Raw genomic sequence first — 20,221 nt, 5'->3', positions numbered from 1 at the left:
CTCACACTACTCACTGGTAGGGAAAAAAACAAACCAGACCAGGGTCTGTCTTCTCTAATTAAGTCAATATACTGAGTTTCACACATCAAGTCTAATGATTTTACAGTCAAATACTTAATCATCTGAACTGCTGAGTAACTCAGTGTATTGTCATTCCTTAACATAACAAGTAAGGTACTCAACTGATAAGAGGCAAGCTCACTGAATTGTTTAAGGACCTAATTTATTAACATTTTCTAAAAAGGCACCAAATAAGGGAAATGGGCAGGATGTGTCCAGAGCTATTTAAAGTTAGTTCAGCTATAGCTAAACCCATGAAATGACAAAACCGTAATACACATCTCACAGCTAATTACATGAGTATCGAAATCACCTATCCAGAGCAGGCCAACCAGAAGATGGATGCCTCAAATACAGCAGTCATTTAAAACAATAGTATAATTTTCACTTTGAGAAGTGACGAGAACAGAGTAAAAGCATAGGACAGACAGCACAGGCCCTACACCTGTGTTTTGCTTTAGGAAATGAGAATTCTCGAACATTTAACAGCTTGGGGTGATCCATACACTACACCCACAACATAGTAACAGACTTTTCCCGTAGTCAGCAGTTTTTCAAACACAGTTTGATGAAAACTTTGACCATGCCAAAGCAAAATGACAATTTGATCTTGGGTCTGAGGGATCTTGTCTGCACCAAAAACCCTACCCAACATACTATAATCTAGACAGAATATTTATATACTTAGAAAAGTCAACACAGAACCCGAGACAGCCTCAAGGTTGATGCACTGATAATTCTTGGGGAGCTGATGTTAACACCCTTTGAGTATCTGCACTCTGCTGGTGAGTGTTGGCTCTGTGTCTGGAGTTGACTGGCTCACAGAAGGAATAAGGATATCCAAACGAATGCAAGAGTATGCATAATTACAGAATACATTTCCAGAACTGCATCACTCCAGATTAGTAATAAAGTTCCAATATGACGATCACACTGGAAACTTTCCAATATTGTCAACTGTCCGTTAATTAAAGGGAAAATATGACCCACTCCAGTTTGGCCTAACTTACATTCTAACATTATTATTATTGGCACAAAGTGGGGATGGAACAAATGATCTTATGGAACCCCTTTGCCTCTCCATACATGTACTCAGGCTCCAAGACCACCTGTTAGTCTTGAGTGCTACTGAAGCATTTTCATTCTAGTCATGGATTGTGATGTGCAAATAGTGGCTGAAGAAAAATGGGAACTTTGTATTAACCATTTCTGCTGGGGTATTTCAAATTAGATGGGCTCAATAGTGCCTATTAAAAAGGCAGTATTTGGGATTTTTTTCATGTTCTGTGTACTGCAATGGGTAGTATGTATTTCAGACACTCTTGCTGACTTTTTAATGGTGACTCTTAAAGCTTGCTACCTCCGACCTCGATTTTAACATGATCTTTCTTTTTTCTGAAGGCACTTCTCCTGAAAATGGTCCTCCCAAAAATGGCAAGTGAGCAGTGGGAAAAACAATGACTAACTAGTACCGTGCTACATGTACATAGAAGTACCACTATTAGAGGTATTTCTGCAAATGGCATCCAAATATAGGGAACTCTACTTCAAGATGATTAGTGCCATCAGCTCTCAGTGAATTCAAAGTTAGTTGCATTCCATAATGATGAGTTTACTACACAAATAGGCACGTCAGGTGCAATATATATTTTATTGATCTCATTTCTGAAAGAGAAGAAATGAGAAAAAGAAGAAATGCCTAGCATAATCTTAATATAGAGACAGCTTCTGAGGTCCTTACTCAGTCCTTCGTTCGGCTTTTATGGGAATTTTAACTGCATGACGACTTTGTGATTTGGTCCACATTTTGTAAAATGCTTGTCAAAAACATATCTATAGATTGTGTCTGACATTTCCTAATCATATTAAGGAACCGAAAGTTTGGAGGCGTAGGGTCAAAATACTGTTTTCCATTTAGCAATATTAGCCTCTTAGCTATTATTAGAACTTGTAATAATTATTTTTTTCCTGAGATTTGAGAAGGAGTTAAGCCACACAGAAAATGGAATGCATGTGAATAATTTATTGTAAGGAAATATGGGTTTGGTCTTCCAATACATAGAGAACTTACTCTGTACATTATTCTGGAAAGACTTTTATTAGGTTGATTTTCTTCCACAAAGAGATTGACGTAATAGTAGATATACATTTAAAAACTTATTTTTGCAGCAGCTGGAGTACCTATTTGCAAAATTCTATGTCCCCATGAAACTGTCTTTTTCCTATATTCTCAGAACGTGGAAGTGTAACCCATCAAAATGACAGGTAAACTCTATCTATTGAATATATATTCCATTGAGGTATTTATAGCTTTTTCATTACTGTGGGACTTGGCTGTGCACTATGAAAGGCTCTTTCTTACAATGTTTTCACATTACTGTAAGGATATTCTCATATAAAACTTATAGGACATGTAATTTAAAATGTTCTAATGTCTAGTTTTTCTACAAAGTGCTTGGTATCATGAATAATTTGCCATCATTCCTGGGAAAAACAACAGTTTGATGCTGATGGGAGGACTCCTCTTATTAGGAGGAAAAATACTATCATCTGCTGAAGTGAGAGATTCCTTATGTCAGATCCATCAGTCTAATGCAGTGTAGAATTTTCTGTCATCATAGCACAAGGATACACCTTCTGCGAAATGCACAGTTATGCTGTTGAATATGTTCATATATCAGGGAAAGTTTCTGTTAAATTACAAAATGATTGTTGTTCTAATATTACTAAACCACAGGACAGATAAAGCATAATGGCATTGTAAATAATAGGTCAAAGTGACCAAGGATGACTTTTTTAAAGTTCAAATTCTCTCATCCTTAGTTATCTTACATTGTACTAAAGCTATTCACAACCACCAGTTGTCAAGCTATTTTGTACTAAAGTGACTTATTCTGTTGTATATCCAATAACATGTGAAAGTGAGGCTATTTCCTTTTCTAATTCTTGTGCCATTTTAAACAAACGACATATTGGAAAGGTAAGGTCAAGCAGAAAAAGGTGCCAGAGATCATCTGAAGGCCAAAATACAGCAGGTCTTCTCACATGGAATCTGCCAGAACAGCACTGACATTGTAGCCAATAAAACAATATTTTTTATGACAGATAATTAAAAGAATGAAAAAATTAAAGATTTAGATATCAGGAAACTGCGTTTCAATAATCCCAAATACCTGCTTGTTACAAGCATCAGCTAATTAGCTAATACATACACACATACCATGGTATTCAAAGTAAATATTTAGGTACAATATTACGGTTGTTAAATATTATGCATTTCTAGCAAAAATGACAGTTTCGATAAACATAAAACACCTCTTTTTTTCCTGAAAATTAGGGCAGTTCCTACATGTAAGAAATAGATAATGTCTTTCCTAATTTCCATCACAAAGCTTACTATTTAGAGATTTATTACAGCCATTTCAGACTGAACTGTAGGGCTATGGATGGAAAAGAAGTTCTTTAAAAGAATAAGAGCCCTCCTGAACTTTTCAAATGTACAGTGGTTTGGATACATTCCCTCTCTCCAATACATCGGATTCTGTGCAAGGCATTGAACAGCTAGCAACTAACAGTGGAGTTAGTGTGGGAGTTTGGCCTGAGAGAAGAATGGTAATTTTATGTCCTGACTTGATCCAGTGTTTGCTAATGTTGCTTAACAAGGGGGCAGTGATGATCTAGTTTGGCTAAGTTTACAAGCCAGTCAATAGGGAACATTGGAGCAAAGACTGGCTTGCAGTTTCAGTGGGAGTTTGAGGGCCAGGGTGGAGGGTTGTGACATTACCCCCCATATTCTTCATAGAGATGTGTTACAATATGAATATGGCATAACTAAGATATGTTTTATACAAGATGGGTCACGTGAGGTATCATTGGAAAGGTTATGATTTACTGAATGTGATTATCTTATTTGTATGCATGTATCATTTCTGTATCTGAAGTTAGGAATATTGACTATGTATCAATTACAAGTGGGTTTACACCTGGAGAACACCCACCAGACAGGGCCATTTGGGGGAACAATAGGACTTTGAAGATGTTAATCTCCCACCTTCCTGAGAAGTTTCCTGGGATGCTGCAAACAACTTTGACTCATGGCTGCTTTGACACTGCAAGGTCATGTGATCATGTCACCTGGTACTGGATTCCATCTTGGACTACTAGTATTTTTCCACTAATAGGGGGGTGGGAATCAAACTGGGAAACAAAGGATTCCTGACATATGTAAATCCTATTTAAGGCAGGGAAGTGAGTTAATTTTGGTTCATTCTTCACTGACTCCCCGCCCAGGATGACTGCTGGAAACATCTACGAAACAAAGAGAAAGGGGGAGAGAAGGACTGAGCCCAAGCTGGAAAAGGTGTCTGGCCTGTGAAAGAAATGCCTAAAACAACATTTAGGGTGAGAAATTACTACTTGTAACCAGTCTTTTTAATGTATTAATCTTAGTTTGCATGTTTGTTTTATTTGTTCAGTAATGTGCTTTGATCTGTTTGCTATCACTTATAATCACTTAAGATCTATCTTGTGTAGTTAATAAACTTGTTTTTGTTTTCTCTAAACACAGTTTGTGGAATTCATAACTGGGGGAGGGAGGCAAAAAGCTGTGCATATCTTCCTCCACTTTGAGGGAGAAGGCGAATTTCAATTAGCGTACGCTGTACAGTTCTCTGTGCAGTGCAAAACAATACAGTTTTGGGTTTACACTCCAGAGAGGGTATGCACTTGAGTGCTGGGCAATTCCCTAGCCGAAAACTTTCCCATGCAGTACTGATTTCAGTGTCTGTGTCTTTCTGCAGCTGGGTGTGTCCCTACCTGTGTGTGTGCTAGAGGAGGCCTGGCTCAGCAGCCACATATGGCATAACTAAGATATGTTTTATACAAGATGGGTCACGTGAGGTATCATTGGAAAGGTTATGATTTACTGAATGTGATTATCTTATTTGTATGCATGTATCATTTCTGTATCTGAAGTTAGGAATATTGACTATGTATCAATTACAAGTGGGTTTACACCTGGAGAACACCCACCAGACAGGGAGCCCAGACTGGTGGAACAGGTGGGCTCAGTGGTACCCCAGAAGGGGGGCATCCCATCACAGGGGTCATCCTCTCTTTTTCTCTAGGAGTAGGGATTAGGAAGAGAAGACAATGATGGCTACTGAGGCAGCACTAGAAGTGACCAATGGAGGAGAGGAGACAAAATAGATGGTAGGATGCAGAAGCTGTGGGAGATATATCATCCTTGAATGGATATCTGATGGAAGCTACTTATGCATGCTAGATGCATGATAGAGCTCAGGGCAGAAAAGATCCAAGGATTAGAGATGGAGCTAGACACAATGATGGAATTCAGATGGGGATTTAAAGGTATAATGTACTAGAAAAGAGGAGGTGGTACAGACAACTCAAGATTTGTGGATGCCTGCTGAACAAAAGGATCTGGAAGGCAGAGTGCAGAACAGCCGTGTGATCCATGGAAAAACGTGACACTAAGGACAAAGCAGAGAAAGAGACTAATAGGGGTTCAGTGGATAGAGAAACAGGTTTGCTGCACTGGGGAACAACAATGAGAAACAGACAGCAGATGGGGTGGTGAAGAAGAAAAGAAATGAAGCCAATCCCTGCCAAAGAGAGGAAGAGGCAATGGAGATAGTTAGGGACCAGAGCATAAGAAAAAATGAGGATGGTGTACAGGGGACTGCAAGAGAGCACAAAAACAGATTGATACCAACACCAGGAAGAGACTGATCTATGTGATTGGGTTCTCATACTAAGAAGAATCAATGGTCTGTCAGCAGACCAGATTCAGAGAACAGAAGAGTGTGCTGTCAGGAACAAGGATATGAGATCTGGATGTGAGGCCGAAAAGGGTCCTGATGGGAGTAAGGGGAAAAATGCCACTAACTGTGCTGCATGTTGGGACGAATGACACTGCTAGATTCTCACTGGAATGGGTCAAAGATGATGATGCTTTGCCGCGTAAGATGCTTAAAGAAATGAAAGCTCAGGTGATCTTCAGGGGAATACATCTGGTCCCTAGAGAAGAGGGTGAAGGCATGACAAAATAATGAAGATGAACAGATGGCTCAAGGACTGGTGCTACAAGGAAGGTTTTGGGATAATCAACCATTGGGTGGTCTTCAGAGAAAGATGACTTTTTTGACAGGTGGACTTCACTTGTGTACCTGAGGCATTAACCTTTCGGGATCAAGGCTGGCAGAACTGATAAAAAAGGTTTTCAGCTCAGAAATATGAAGGGAGAAGGTTGGGAGAAACTCCTGAAATATCCATGCCTGGCTTCAAGACCCAGAATTAAAACTAGCTAAATGAAGAAATAGTAAGGGATAATGGAACATCATACGGTAAGGGTATGGACTGCAAGGAGAAAGAAAGCACAAATATTGATTGGAGTAGTAGTCAGGGAGGTGAAAGGACTATATCTAATTCATCTAGAAAACTCATCTGAGGGAAACAACTGAGATACTTGTCACAAATGCAAGGTGTCTGGGCAATAAAATGGAAGAACTGAACTACTGATGCAGGAGGTCAAACCAGATATTATAGGGATTACTGAAACATGATGGAATAGCACTCCTGACTGGAATATAGATATTGATGTGTATGAGCTGTTTAGGAGAGAGAGAAATAAAGGTAAAGGTGGTGGGATAGAATTGCACATTAATGAAGTGGTTGTGACAGTCTGTACTCTTATGATAACCCTTTTTACAAGGCTATGATACATTTTGTACGAAGTATGTGTAGTAGTCTCGGCCGAGGTTCGGCCCTCAGCGGGGCTGTGGGGTATCCCACCGCCTCTCTCTTGTCCGCCATCAGTCCTGGTCCAGCGGTAGTGTGGGACAGCAAACACATGGTTAGGGGCTCAGGCCCGTAAGCAGGGGCTGAGCCAATAGGTCAGGTAAAACCCCAGGCCCTCAAGCAGGGGCTGAGCCAATAGTTCGGGAACCCAGGCCCCTAAGCAGGGGCTGAGTCAATGGGTTGTAGCAGCCCAGGCCCTAGGTCAGGGCAGGGCAGCAATCAAATAGTCAGTCGGGAACCCAGGCCCTTAAGCAGGGGCTGAGTCAATGTTTGTAGCAGCCCAGGCCCTAGGTCAGGGCGGGGCAGCAATCAAATAGTCAGTCGGGAACCCAGGCCCTTAAGCAGGGGCTGAGTCAATGTTTGTAGCAGCCCAGGCCCTAGGTCAGGGCGGGGCAGCAATCAAATAGTCAGTCAGGAACCCAGGCCCTTAAGCAGGGGCTGAGTCAAGGAGCAAGAGGTCCCAGCCTCTCTAGGCCAGGAGAAAGGGGGAGTCTGCCACCCAAGGAGTGGGTGGCAGGGGGGACGCAGGCCCTCCCACTCCACTGCGTCCCAGCCCGGGGCCCTAGCAGCGGCGGAAACTCGCTGCTGTTAGTGGGGATCCTGGCCGCAACACACTGACATAGGCTCTGGCAGTGCTGCAGCCAGACTGGGGTCGGCTGCCCCCCGGGCTACTTCCAGACTCCCCCTCGTAGGGTACCTGGGCCGTACTAGTGTCCTCGGTGCTCTCCACCAGCATTGGTTCCTCCGGGTAGGTAGCGAAGGATATGCTCGGCTCCTCCTCGGGATAGCAGGAAAGGGGCAGGTTCGGCTCCTCCTCGGGATAGCTGGAAAGGGGCAGGCTCGGCTCCTCCTCGGGGTAACTGGAAAGGGGCAGGCTCGGCTCCTCCTCGGGGTAACTGGAAAGGGGCAGGCTTGGCCAGTCCTCCTCAGGGTACTGGGCGAGGGGTAGGCTCGGCTGGCCTGGTGAGTCAGCAGGCCGGTCGCGGCCTGCTGCTGTCTCCCAAGCGGAAGCTCGGCCACAGACGTCTGCTCTCTCCGCCGGCTTGTTCTCCACTGAGCTCTGCAGGCGGGCTTTTATACTTCTGGGTCGGCGCTGTGACCTCCGAGGGGTGGGCACCGGACCCGGTGGCTCCGCCCATGTTGGTGTTAGGGGAGGTTCGGCCCTCAGCGGGGCTGTGGGGTATCCCACCGCCTCACTACATATGCCTTTTGAGATATCATTTGAAAACTCATAATCTGCTGAGCATTATTGTCCCGGTAAAATCTGTGAGGCAACACTGTATGTAAAATTATGAAATTCTAACTCAGAAGGCATGTTCCAAGTCTGGGAAAACAGCTTCAGACCAGTTACACAGAGACAAAAGGCTAGCCAACACCTCACCCAGGTGTAAACATAATCAAATGAACTGTCACCTGGTTAAACGGCCATTCTTTGGCAGGAAGAATGTTGTGAGTGAGACATTTACATCTCAGCAAAGAAACAGACTTACTGTCACCTGAACCCCAGCTGGAGATGATTCTCAAAGAGGAGGAAAAGATATAAAAATGAGGTACAAAGGCCCCCAAATCACCTCTCTTCTCATGGCATTAATGATACCTAAAGGAACACTGAACTGGGGGAGGAGTCCTGACTGAAGGCATTGAGACGGTAAAAGCATGTGGTGAGAAAAACCTTTGCTTTGAATTCATTTACCTTGTTAAGTTAGGTATTAGTTTGCGTTTTACCTTTTATTTCTTTGTAACCAATTCTGACTTTTATGCTTCATTACTTGTAATCACTTAAAATATTTCTGTAGTTAATAAATTTGTTTTATTGTTTTATCTAAACCAGTGTGTGTTTAGATGTAATTGTTTGGCAATCTCCATTTGAGCTAACAGGTTTCGTGCATATCATTTTCTTTTAATAAAATGATGGACTTTCTATGAGCTTGTATTGTCCAGAAGGAAAGAGCCAGGCGGTACAAGATGCACATTCCTGGGGACAAGTCTGTGACTGGAAGTTTGCTGGTGTTGCTCTGCAATATAATTTAGGAGTGGCTGGCTAGAAGCACTCCTATATTTCAGCTGGGAGTGATTTTGCTTGATGGAGGCTCTGTGTGAACAGACCAGGAGTGGTAGTTCTTAACAAAGCAGCATAAAAGCCACCCCAGGTTGGTGATTGAGGGGACACAGCTGTCCATCAATCCAGATTGTACCCTGGGGAATTAAATAAATACTAAGTGATACCATGGAATCTGTTTGCCTCAACATCACTTTAGGGAAGGATTGTAGAAGAGATTCTATTGGGATAGTGTTAGAGATCTGCTACAAATCCCCAGGTCAGACTCGGATATGGCTCATCAGTTGGAAGCGGCAGAGGAGGAGAGAGTCCTGGGTGTATTGGTCAATCACAGGATGTCTATGAGCTACCAATGTGATGCAGCAGCAAAAAAAAAAAAAAAAAAAAAAGGCAAATGTGATCCTAGGATGTATCAAGCAAGGCAATTCCAGTAGAGAGAGACAAATATTAATGCCATTGTACAAGGCACTGGTAAGACCTCATTTGGAATACTGTGTACAATTCTGGTCACCTCCATTCCAGAAAGATTAATTCAAACTGGAACAGTTGCAGAGAAGAGCTACTAGGAGCTCAGGGGAATGGAGGGCCTGTCTTATGAGAAGAGACTGGAAGAGGTTGGGTTGTTTTGTCTAGCAAAAAGAAGGCTAAAGGCGGATGTGATTATTCTCTATAAATATATCAGGGGGTGCACACGAGGGAGGACGAAGAGCTATTTAAACTAAAGGAGAAAGTTGGCACAAGAACACATGGGTATGAACTGTCCATGAACAAATTCAGGCTGGAAATTAGAAAACTTCTAACCTTCAGAGAAGTGAGGTACTGGAACAGCCTCCCAATAGGAATCAAGAGAGCAAGCAACTTAATTAGTTTTAAGAGACAGCTGGAGAAATTTCAGAGAGGGGTTATATGATGGGGTTGCTTGTGATGGTAGTGGGCAGAGCCTGGTAGGCCTGGGGGTCCTTTATAGTTTATGTCTTCTGTTCTTAAATCCTCTGAAACATCAGAGAAAGTCACAGCTGGAGATGGGACACTTGATGGGGAGAACCAGTGCTCTGAGGTGGTACCAAGCATTCCCTCTCTCTCGCTCTCTCTCTCTCTCTCACACACACACACACACACACACATACATGCTTAGCTGACTAGTTCTTGCTTACATGCTCAGGATCTAATTGATCACCATATGTTGGGTTGGGAAGTGATTTTCCTCAAAGTCAGATTGTCAGTGATCTTGGGGTGGGGGTGGGGTGGGGTGGGGGTGTTTATCTTCCTCTGCAGCACGGGGTGGGGGGTCACTTGGTATATCTGAGTATATCTCAATCAATTCCTTGTCATTGCAGCGGCCTCAGACATTCATACACCTTGGTCTCTCTCTATTCACATAACAGTTTGGTTTCCTGTGGGCTGTAATACTTTGACCTAATTTTAGCTGTTGGGTTTAGTGTGTGGGTCCTGGCTGGTGCTGGTGGCCTCTGATGTACAGGAGACCAGATGATCTAGCCTTAAACTCTGTGACTCTATGTTAATAATTCCTGTTTCAGATTGACTGTTTGACATAAGATTCTCAGCAGTCCTACTGTTGCACTCTCGGGCTCTATTCAAATTTGAAATAACCAAGGGTTGCCGCAGGTCAGCCTGCGCCAACGTTAACCCAGGGAAACCCCATAGATTACGAAGTGGAAATTCTGACATTGACTTCAATAGGGCTGGAATTTCACCTACCATAATGCAATAGACTGAACAACCAGCCTAAGCTCAGTAATCGGACTTCAGAGCCACTAAAAGAATGAGAGCCTCCTTGAAGAGAATATCACCAATTGTTGGACTCCTTTGGGGGTCAGGAAAGAGCAGACCTTCCCATCATTCAGATTTTTTTTATGACAACAACATTAAACTTAGCATTGGAGTCATCCATCCTGCAATAAATCTTGCCCAAACCTGTTACATCTTGAAGCAGCTGAGTTAAGTGAGTGGTTAGGACTGATGCAACATATTCATGGGAGGGTTTAAAAAAGAGTAGGCGGTGTGTAATTACTGGTTATGTAAAGACTGGGGATTCGAACATCTTCATCAAACAAAAAAATAATTTGAGTAGAATAAAATCAGAAGCAAATCCATAGAATTTTTTTTAATAATTACCAGATTTTTTAAATACATGTAATGTGTTTGTTAAAGAGCCTTAATTATGCATGTACAACTTGTCCAGCCAAAGACACTATCCTGAAGTTTTTTCTTCATTGGATAGAGGACTTTGAATTTCTTTATCTTCCTTCAACACTGGAAATACTTGAGATCCCACTGACAAGATATTTGGAAGGGATGAGCACAAGGACTGGTTCATCAGATATATGCCAAAGTTTGTCTGAAGAACAAGAAAAAATAATCAGTGTATGCCAAATCCACAACTGTCAAATCTCCAATAGATATAATGACAAAGATAATGTTTATAAGAATAATGTTGCTATAAGGACAAAACTACCAACTGTATATTATTAAATAGGTTTTCATTAATTAAATACAACAGACTGGTAACCAAGAGTCAATGTCAGGTTATTCAAGACACAGACCTAGAAAGTAACTGGATAAATAAAAGAATATTTCATCACCAGTCCCTTAGTTTACCTATTTAATTTACACTCCCTTACAACCTGGTAATCTAATTAGCATTCTGGCTTTCTGAGAAATATATTTAATGTATTTCTGAGATCAATTTCCACAGCCTAAACAGAGTAAGGATGCACATATGTTCAAACAGTGAAGCAAAGCTTTGCATCTCCTACCATGCATTATTTGCTTTGTTAATAGAACTTTGTTCTGACTAGCCTTTGTGAATGTTCCCTTCATTTGTTTTCATGAATATTTTGGTAAATTTTACTGAAACTATTCTGAATTGTGTTGATTAATAACGCTGTAGCTTGGTGTCTGTCATTAGCTGTGAAGCCATCCAAAAGATAAATATTAGAAATATTTATATACATATCTCTGTGATACATGTGAATACTGAACAATGGAGATAAACAATATTGCACAGCTGCTTCACTCATTGATAAGGCTACGATTATGTCATGGAGGTCACAGAAGTCACAGAATCCGTGACTTCCATTGACCTCCATGACATTTTCTGTTGCCTGGCTGGAGCTCCCAGCCAGCCCCCACCCCCGGCTGCTCCCAACCCCCACAGCCATGGGGACACCCTGCAGCTGCCCAGCCGCGATGGGCAGCAGGGGACTCCCGACAGCTGCCCAGTCATGGCGGGCGGCCCTGAGAGCCCCAGCAGCAGTGGGTGCTGAACCCGCCTCCCCATTTTGTCAGGGATATTTTTAGTAAAAGTTAGGGACGGGTCACAGTCTTCTATGAATTTTTGTTTATTGCCCATGACCTGTCCGTGACTTTTACTAAAAATATCCATGACAAAAACTTAGCCTTACTCCTTGACCTTTCATCTATCTTGTGCGCTGCAGTTTTGATTCTCTGAGGCAGGGGTCCCCAACGCGGTGCCCGCCATGGCGCCCGCCGGGTCGTCTAAGTGCGCCCGTGTACTGGCCGGCAGACGAGCATCTGCCAAAATGCCGCTGAGAAGCAGCGTCATCCAGAGGCGGCGCCGCTGAAATGCCGCCGATTTTCGGCAGCATTTCGGTGGTGATGCCTCTGGATGACACTGCTTGTTGGCGGCATTTCGGCGGCGACGCCTATTGATGTTGCCGCTTGTCGGCGGCATTTTGGCGGATGCTCGTCCGCCGCCACGGTCCCCGGTGGCTCGTCGTCTGGTGCCTGCCAGACGAAAAAGGTTGGGGACCACTGCTCTAAGGTGATGAGCAGTGTGGCCCCAGTCCGGCAAAGTACTGACCACATGCTTAATTTAAGCATATGAATTGTCCTATTGACTGCAACAGATGTTTGGATGTATTTTTTAAATGTTATGTTAAATAAACTGATCACTACTGTTTTCCCCAACATGCTTTTGTTTCCTAACTGCTGGTAATTTTAAAAATGTGCAAGAAAGGTCTTGCTATCAGTCTTGCTATCTTGAAAAATATTCCCAGATCCTTAGAATAGTTTTAGATGAAGAAAATTGTCACTTATGCATTAAAACTTTTTTTTAAAGTGAAAATTGAGGTTTAAACTAAATGAAAATGTTCACATAAAGTGTCTGCTCGACTCAACATTTTTGCTTTTTTCATTAGAAAAACAGAAACCTGAAAACAGAAAATTTTCAGCTGAAAACTGAAGTGTTTCCTTTTTTATTGCAGATTTTGATCTCTTTTTTTTGTTTCTGGTAGTCCACAGGCAATTTTTTTCAGTTTTCAATTTCTGAAAACTGTAAAAAATTCAGGTTGAGCCTTTTGACAAAAAGTTATAATTTTCCATGAACCCCCCTCTCCATTTTCTGAGTAGCTCTGTTGTCAGAATTCAAATAAAGTAACTGAAATTGAGAAATAAAGCAAACCTATTCAGGTTAATTAAATATTTGTTAAGTAAATGGGTCTTTTGTAAATAAGAACCATATAGTAGCTGAGTTTAGAGAAGTATGCTTGATACCTTTCTTGTCCTATGCAAGGAAGGTAACATGGAAATAGACAATAATTTTAAGTCTTAATGCAGAATTGGTGAGCATGACTCAATGCAGAGGTCTTCTCCTTTTAGGCAAGGTGAATACTAAACAGTAGGGGCCTGGAGAGTGTCTCAGTGGGCCTGAAACTCGTCTCAGTTTTTAATTTACAATCTTGAAAATAAGAAAAACTGCATGGGATTTTTTTTTTAACTCCTTATATATGTTTCCGCAGACTCGCTGGGATCTCAGACATCCAGCAGGGCTGCCAGGACTGACCAGTGTTTATCATAAATGATTCCTCCTTGCCACCAGGGGCCAGTGCAGTGCCAGCACCAGTGGTGTCTTTCCTCCTTCACTCTCAGTGATTTGCTATTTAGTGAATAATTGATTTATGTGAATATTGTCTCTATCACATGTGAAGGTGAGGCCTGAGTTAATTTGCACTGCTATTTCAAGTGTGGTACAATGGTAACATATTTGAGAATCAGTGCTGTACAGAAATTCTGAAAACCATTAAGGTAATAATGATGTATCAAGATGCTTTTCAAAAACTATAGCTACCAAGATATGATCCAGATCAGCCATAACATTAAAATTCAAATATTACTGTCTAGTTTATTTAAAAATCTTCTATTACATTAAATGATTTACTCCCACTTTGCTTTTTCTTGGCAATAAACTGCTTTCTTCATGGGCATCAATTATTTGTTTTCAGCCTTGTAGTTAACCTACTGGGAATTGGTTTCTTTCCCCATAACATAATGCAAAGCTAATATTGTGCCTTAATTGTATTACTTTCAAAAATCAGGTAAACAGAAACATAATATTGTAAAATGAATAAAATATTAGGTTACAATGCAACACATTCACACAAATTTCATAACTCATTCTAAATAAACTTACTCTACTATTTATAATACAAATATATTTCTGTGTACATGTTATTGTATTGACTTCTTGGTTTACTTCTAGAATAGAATTGGACAAATTATTCACAGTGTACAATTTAATTTATCTTTTTTAAAATTTATTTTTCTGAATTATTTCAGACCCAACTTTGATATTTATAAATTTGTTAATTAGTTGAAATTATTAAACAAATTGTATATGTGAACATATTTCAGAATTTTGGATTGCTCAAACACTATTTCAAATAGTCACAATTCAAAATTTGCTGCTTGGTCAGCCACCTAAGTGACATTATTATTATTTTTTTTGCTCCCTAATTGGATGACTTCCAAAGAGCTTTCAAGATGGCTGTGTGTAAATAGTCGTGCAAATACTTATTTGGATGAGGACTGTGTGCTAACTAAAAGTAAACAAAAGTGTTTAATATCACTGAAGCAAATTTACCATCGTTATTCATTTTTTTTGAATTATTAGATCAGCAATATTTTTGACAATGAATAGCAAAACAAGCCTTCCTAAAAAGCTTTCCATGCCAAGACAATTTTACTTCGAAGACCACAAAAACTAGGATTTTGTCCTTTTAACATTTCACTATTTAAAAAATGAGGCTTTCAGTCCCTGAGATTATAGTTTGCAGAGTTATGAACCACTTAATCTCTCTGTGTGCCTACCCCTTTCTGACTTCAAGGGCATTTTATTCTGCATACCACCTCTCCAGTGCAATCCAAGAATGAAGCAGAGAGTGCTGAGCTGTGAGGTCTGTGGCTTTATATACTTCTGATCTCAGCAAGGGAGGAGTAACATTAGCTTCCCATTGCTCTTAATCACCATAGGGGAGAAAATTGTCAAACCACTTGTGTGGTAAAAGCACAATACATAACAGCAGGCATCTGAGTGCAATACACTTATCCTCATAGGACTGTCCTTATCTTCCCTTTGGGTGATAGATATAAAGTACTGCCATTCTTAAGTGTTATTTCAATTATATATACCACATAAATGGGTCCATGCAATGCATACTTCTTTATTCACATATAAATATATTGGATCTGATTCTCCACAAGACAATAGCCTGAGGTGCTAGGGCTGACAAAGAGGTGGACAGAAGAGACTTTCTTCTTAAAATACTTCTCTTCATTTTCTACTTAGTTTAGATTATAACTTGATGAGAATACAGCCTTGCTTGAACTCGTAACCATCGCATTAAAGGCGCTGCATATTAGAACTTAATTCAGAGGGCTGAGAGTTAGCACTCCTTGATTCCATTACTGGATCGCCAAGGGGATTGCTGTCTATCAGTTGACTAATTAAACACACACACTGTGGGCCACATTTTACCAATATGTAGCAAATGGATATAATAAACAATTCAGTAACTCACCAGTGTGTTGCGAAGTTTAAGTACAGTAATTAATGTTTGTAGAAGTGTTTCAGATCTTTGGAATGAAAGGCACTAGCATAGTGTAAAGCATTGTATCATTAAGATGGTGATGATGATAACGATTCATCAGATAAGAGAAGTCATTGTCTAGCTCTAGCAAAGTTTGTGTAAGCTGGAGTCTAATTCTGCAAGATGATGAGCACTCCTAATTCATGCTGACATCCCTGGGAGTAAAGGAGGCTCTGCAGGCCCAGGGGAAACTTGGCATCTTGCAGGACCATACCCTTAGTGAGTAAATGCATAGTAGGGACATTTGCCTTGGTGTAGTTATATCCATGAACAGTAGTTATACCAGAAGAAACTGGCAATATCAATACACTGCACTAGTGCATAATGGGGTTTGCAACAGTATGACTAATTCTGGTAACTGAACAACAAGCCAGTCTTACAAGGTGATCTGCATCTACAGCGGGGCGCTCCACTACAGCAAATGCAGTACAACATTAATACAAAGACACCCAGGAAATGCACTGTGTACATTTCACATAGGGCAGTGCCCTAGGTAGAGTTAGTGGGTATTTTGACTTATGTTTGATTTATATGCTTGTCTAGTCTTTTCTACTCTACTACAGAACATACACCTAGGAACCTCCAGCATCACAGAGTTCTGTCACATAAGGAGAGTTAATTTTTTTCGACTCGGCCACAAAAGTTAGATGGAATTCTTAACTAATGTTGTTTTAAAATTGATGGTAGTAGTCAGCAGGTTTCCTTTGCAGGTGTCTTTGAATGTTGATTAAAACAACATTATCAAAGTTTTAATAAATAAATGCAGTTGGATAGGCTGCATTGCTCTGGTTTATGTTAGGTTATCAACAACAATCTGTGTGTCACTAGTTAAAATTAATGGGCCTGATTTCCAGCAGTGCTGGGCACTTGTAGACCCCATGGTCTTCAACTGGAGCTCCTGATGCTTTGCATCTCTGAAAAATCAGGCAAAAATACTATTTCAGCTATAAACATTTGACAATCTTTGTATTTCTTACTCTAATTTAACTTACTATTATAGCTCAATGGCAGAGCTCTACTGTAGGGCAACTAAGTTGCTAAATTTTGGTATATTTTTGTCATGGAAAAACTTACTACAGTAAAAGCTGTGTTATCTGGCACTTTATCAACCGGAAAGCTCTATAAACTGGCATTTCTGATCTTCAGTAGGGTTGCCAGGTGTCCGGATGACGCGGGGCCAGCAGACTCCCTGCCTGGCTTCGCATGGCTCCCGCAAGTGGTGACATGTCCCTGCTGCTCCTAGGTGGAGGAACGGACATAGGGGCTCCATGCACTGCCTCTGCCCCATCCTGAGCACTGGCTCTGCAGCTTCCATTGGCTAGGAACCACAGCCAATGGGAGCTGTGGGAGTGGCGCCTACGGGCAGAGGCACCGCACGGAGCTGCCTGGCCGCACCTCCGCCTAGGAGCAGCAGGGAAATGTTGCCACTTGCGGGGAGCCGCTCAAGGGAGGCGCCGCCTGGATCTAGCACCCCGAAACTCTTCCTGCGCCCCAACCCTGTCTCAAGCCCCCTCCCATACCCAAACTCCCTCCCAGAACCTGTGCCCCACACCGCCTCCCACACCCCAACCCCCAGCCCTGAGCCCCCTCCCGTACCCAATCTCCCTCTCTCTTAGTTAACCGGAATTTTTGACTTACCGTCACCCCCCCATTCTCCCAACATGCCGGATAACAAAGCTTTTACTGTAATATGAAACACGGGGCAAATGACCAATATATTTTGATACTTCGCTTTTTTATTAAACATGTGGAATCTGATATCATAGAATCATAGTAATGTAGGACTGCAAGGTAGCTTGACAGGTCATCAAGTCCAACTCCCTGCAATGAGGGGCCACGTAAATCTAGACCATCGCTGACAGGTGTCTGTCCAACCTGTTCTTAAAAACTTCCAATGATGGAGATTCCACAACCTCCCTTGGAAGCCTATTCCAGAGTTCAACTACCCTTACAGTTAGAAAACTTTTCCTAATATCTAACCTAAATCTCCCTTGCTGCAGATTAAGACCATTACTTCTTGTCCTACCTTCAGTGGACATGGAGAATAACGGATCACCATCCTCTTTATAACAGCTCTTAACATATTTGAAGACAGTTTTCTGGTCCCCCAGTGACCTGAAGAAGAGCTCTATATAGCTCAAAAACTTCTTCTGTTTCACCAACAGGAGTTGATCCAATAAAATATGTTGCATCACCCACCTTTCCTTTGTAATTGCCTGGGTCCAACATGGCTACAGCAATACTGCAAACACTCAGTCTTCTTTTCTCAGGATTAAACACACCCATTTTTGTAACCCTTTACTCAGATGTCAGGTTTTCTAAAACATTGATCATTTTTATTGCTATCCTCTGGACTCTCTCCAATTTATCCACATCTTCCTGAAGTGTGGTGCCCAGAACTGGACACGGGACTTCAGCTGTGGCCACACCAGTGCTGAGTAGAGTGGGAAAATTACCTCCCTGGCTTACATATGACACTCGTGTTAATACACCCCATAATGATATTAGCCTATTTTGCCGCTGCATCACATTGTTGAGTCATATTCAGTTTGAGATCCACTATAACCCGCAAGATCCTTTCCAGTAGTACTACCACCTATCTCCATTCTGTAGTTGTACATTTGATTTTTCCTTCCTAAATGTAATATTTTTCACTTGTCTTTATTGAAGTTCAACTTGTTGATTTCAGAACAATTTTCTAATTTGTCAAGGTTGTTTTGAATTCTAATCCTGTCCTCAATAGTGCTTATAACCACTCCCAGCTTGGTGTCAACCTCAAATTTTATAAGCACACTCTCCACTCCATTATCCATGTCATTAATAGAAATATTGACTAGTACTGGACCCAGGATTGACTCCTACAGGACCCCACTTTATACACCCTCCCAGTTTGACAGTGAACCATTGATAACTACTCCTTGAGTATGGTCTTTCAACCAGTTGCACACTCACATTATAGAAATTTCTTCTAGACCATATTTCCCTAATTTGCTTATGAGAATGTCATGTGGGACTGTGTCAAAAGCCTTACTAAAAATCAAGATATATCATGTGTACTGCTCCCCCTCCCCATCCATCCACTGGGCCAGTATTTCTGTCAAAGAAGGAAATGAGGTTGATTTGGAATGACTTGTTCTTGACAAATCCATGCTGACTATTCCTTATAACCCTAATATTGTCTATCTGCTTACAAATTGATTGTTTAATCATTTCTTCCAGTATCTTTCCAGGTATCAAAGTTAGGCTGACTGGTCTATAAATTCCCTGGGTCCTCTTTGTCCTCTTCTTATTGCCTTTTATGTCACTTGCTATGTGTAACTGATTTTGTGCCTTAGCCTTTCTGATTCAGTCCCTACATGCTCGTGCTATTCTTTTGTACTCTTTAGCAATTTGTCCATGTTTCCACTTTTTGTAGGATTCCTTTTTGATTTTCAGATCATTAAAGAGCTCCTCATGGAGCCATATTGGCCTCTTACTATTCTTCCTATCTCTCCTTCTCGTGGGGATAGTTTGTGTTGCGCCTTTCATTTTGTCTCTCTGAAAAACTGCCAGTTCTCCTCAACTCCTTTTTCCCTTAGATTTTCTTCCCATGGGACCTTACTTAGCAGTTCTCTGAGTTTGTTAAAGTCTGCTTTTTTGAAGTCAATTTTTCTTATTCTGCTGCTCTGATGCCTTCCTTTCCTCGGAACCATGAAATGTATCATTTCATGATCCCTTGCACCCAAATCGCTTTCCACCTTCACATTCACAATCAATTTCCTCACTTTTAATCAGAATCAAAATGGCTGCCCCCTGGTTACTTCCTCACTTTCTGAAACAAAAGGTTGTCCCCAGTATATTCCAAGAATTTACTGGAAATTTTGTTTTGCCATATTACTTTTCCAACAGCTATCTGGGTAGTTAAAGTCCCTCATTACTACAAGATCTTGTGTTTTGGATATTTCTGTCATTTGTTCTAGAAATGCCTCATTCACTTTCTCTTCCTGATTTGGTGATTTTCAGGATACCCCTAACCATGACACCACCCTTATTTCCACCCCCATTTTTATCTTATATCTAGACACTTTCCATTATTTCCTTCTGGACCTCAGTACAAGTGTATATATTCTAGATGTATAATGCAACACCTCTTCCCTTTTTTCTTTGCTTTTCCTTCCTGAACAAGCTGTACCCCTTGTATTCCAGTCATGAGACTTATCCCACCAAGTCTCTGTGATGCCAGTTAAGTCATAATGAAGCTTATTTCTACAATGCTAAAGTATCTACACAACATTGCCTTTAATAACTTGGCTACCCAAGCTGCAAAAACAGTGAATTTATTTATTTATTATGTGTGGATTCGCCATGTAACAACTATTAACTTAAATCCTGTTCA

At 41.2% G+C, this 20,221-nt stretch overlaps 1 protein-coding gene across 1 annotated transcript in view; it reads right to left on the bottom strand.

Moving 5' to 3' along the window:
- Positions 1-11,150: 11,150 nt before the first annotated feature.
- Positions 11,151-20,221, bottom strand: part of MOCOS (molybdenum cofactor sulfurase) — a 386,193-nt gene continuing 377,122 nt past the window's right edge. Inside the window, exon 15 of the mRNA XM_065397684.1 lies at positions 11,151-11,297. Coding sequence (XP_065253756.1) covers positions 11,151-11,297 — 147 coding nt within the window. The remainder of the gene's footprint in view (positions 11,298-20,221) is intronic.

Source organism: Emys orbicularis, chromosome 2 (assembly GCF_028017835.1).
Source record: "Emys orbicularis isolate rEmyOrb1 chromosome 2, rEmyOrb1.hap1, whole genome shotgun sequence".
NCBI lineage: Eukaryota > Metazoa > Chordata > Testudines > Emydidae > Emys > Emys orbicularis.
The sequence above is the reverse complement of the archived record's forward strand: the minus strand, read 5'-3'. Positions and strand labels throughout refer to the sequence as shown.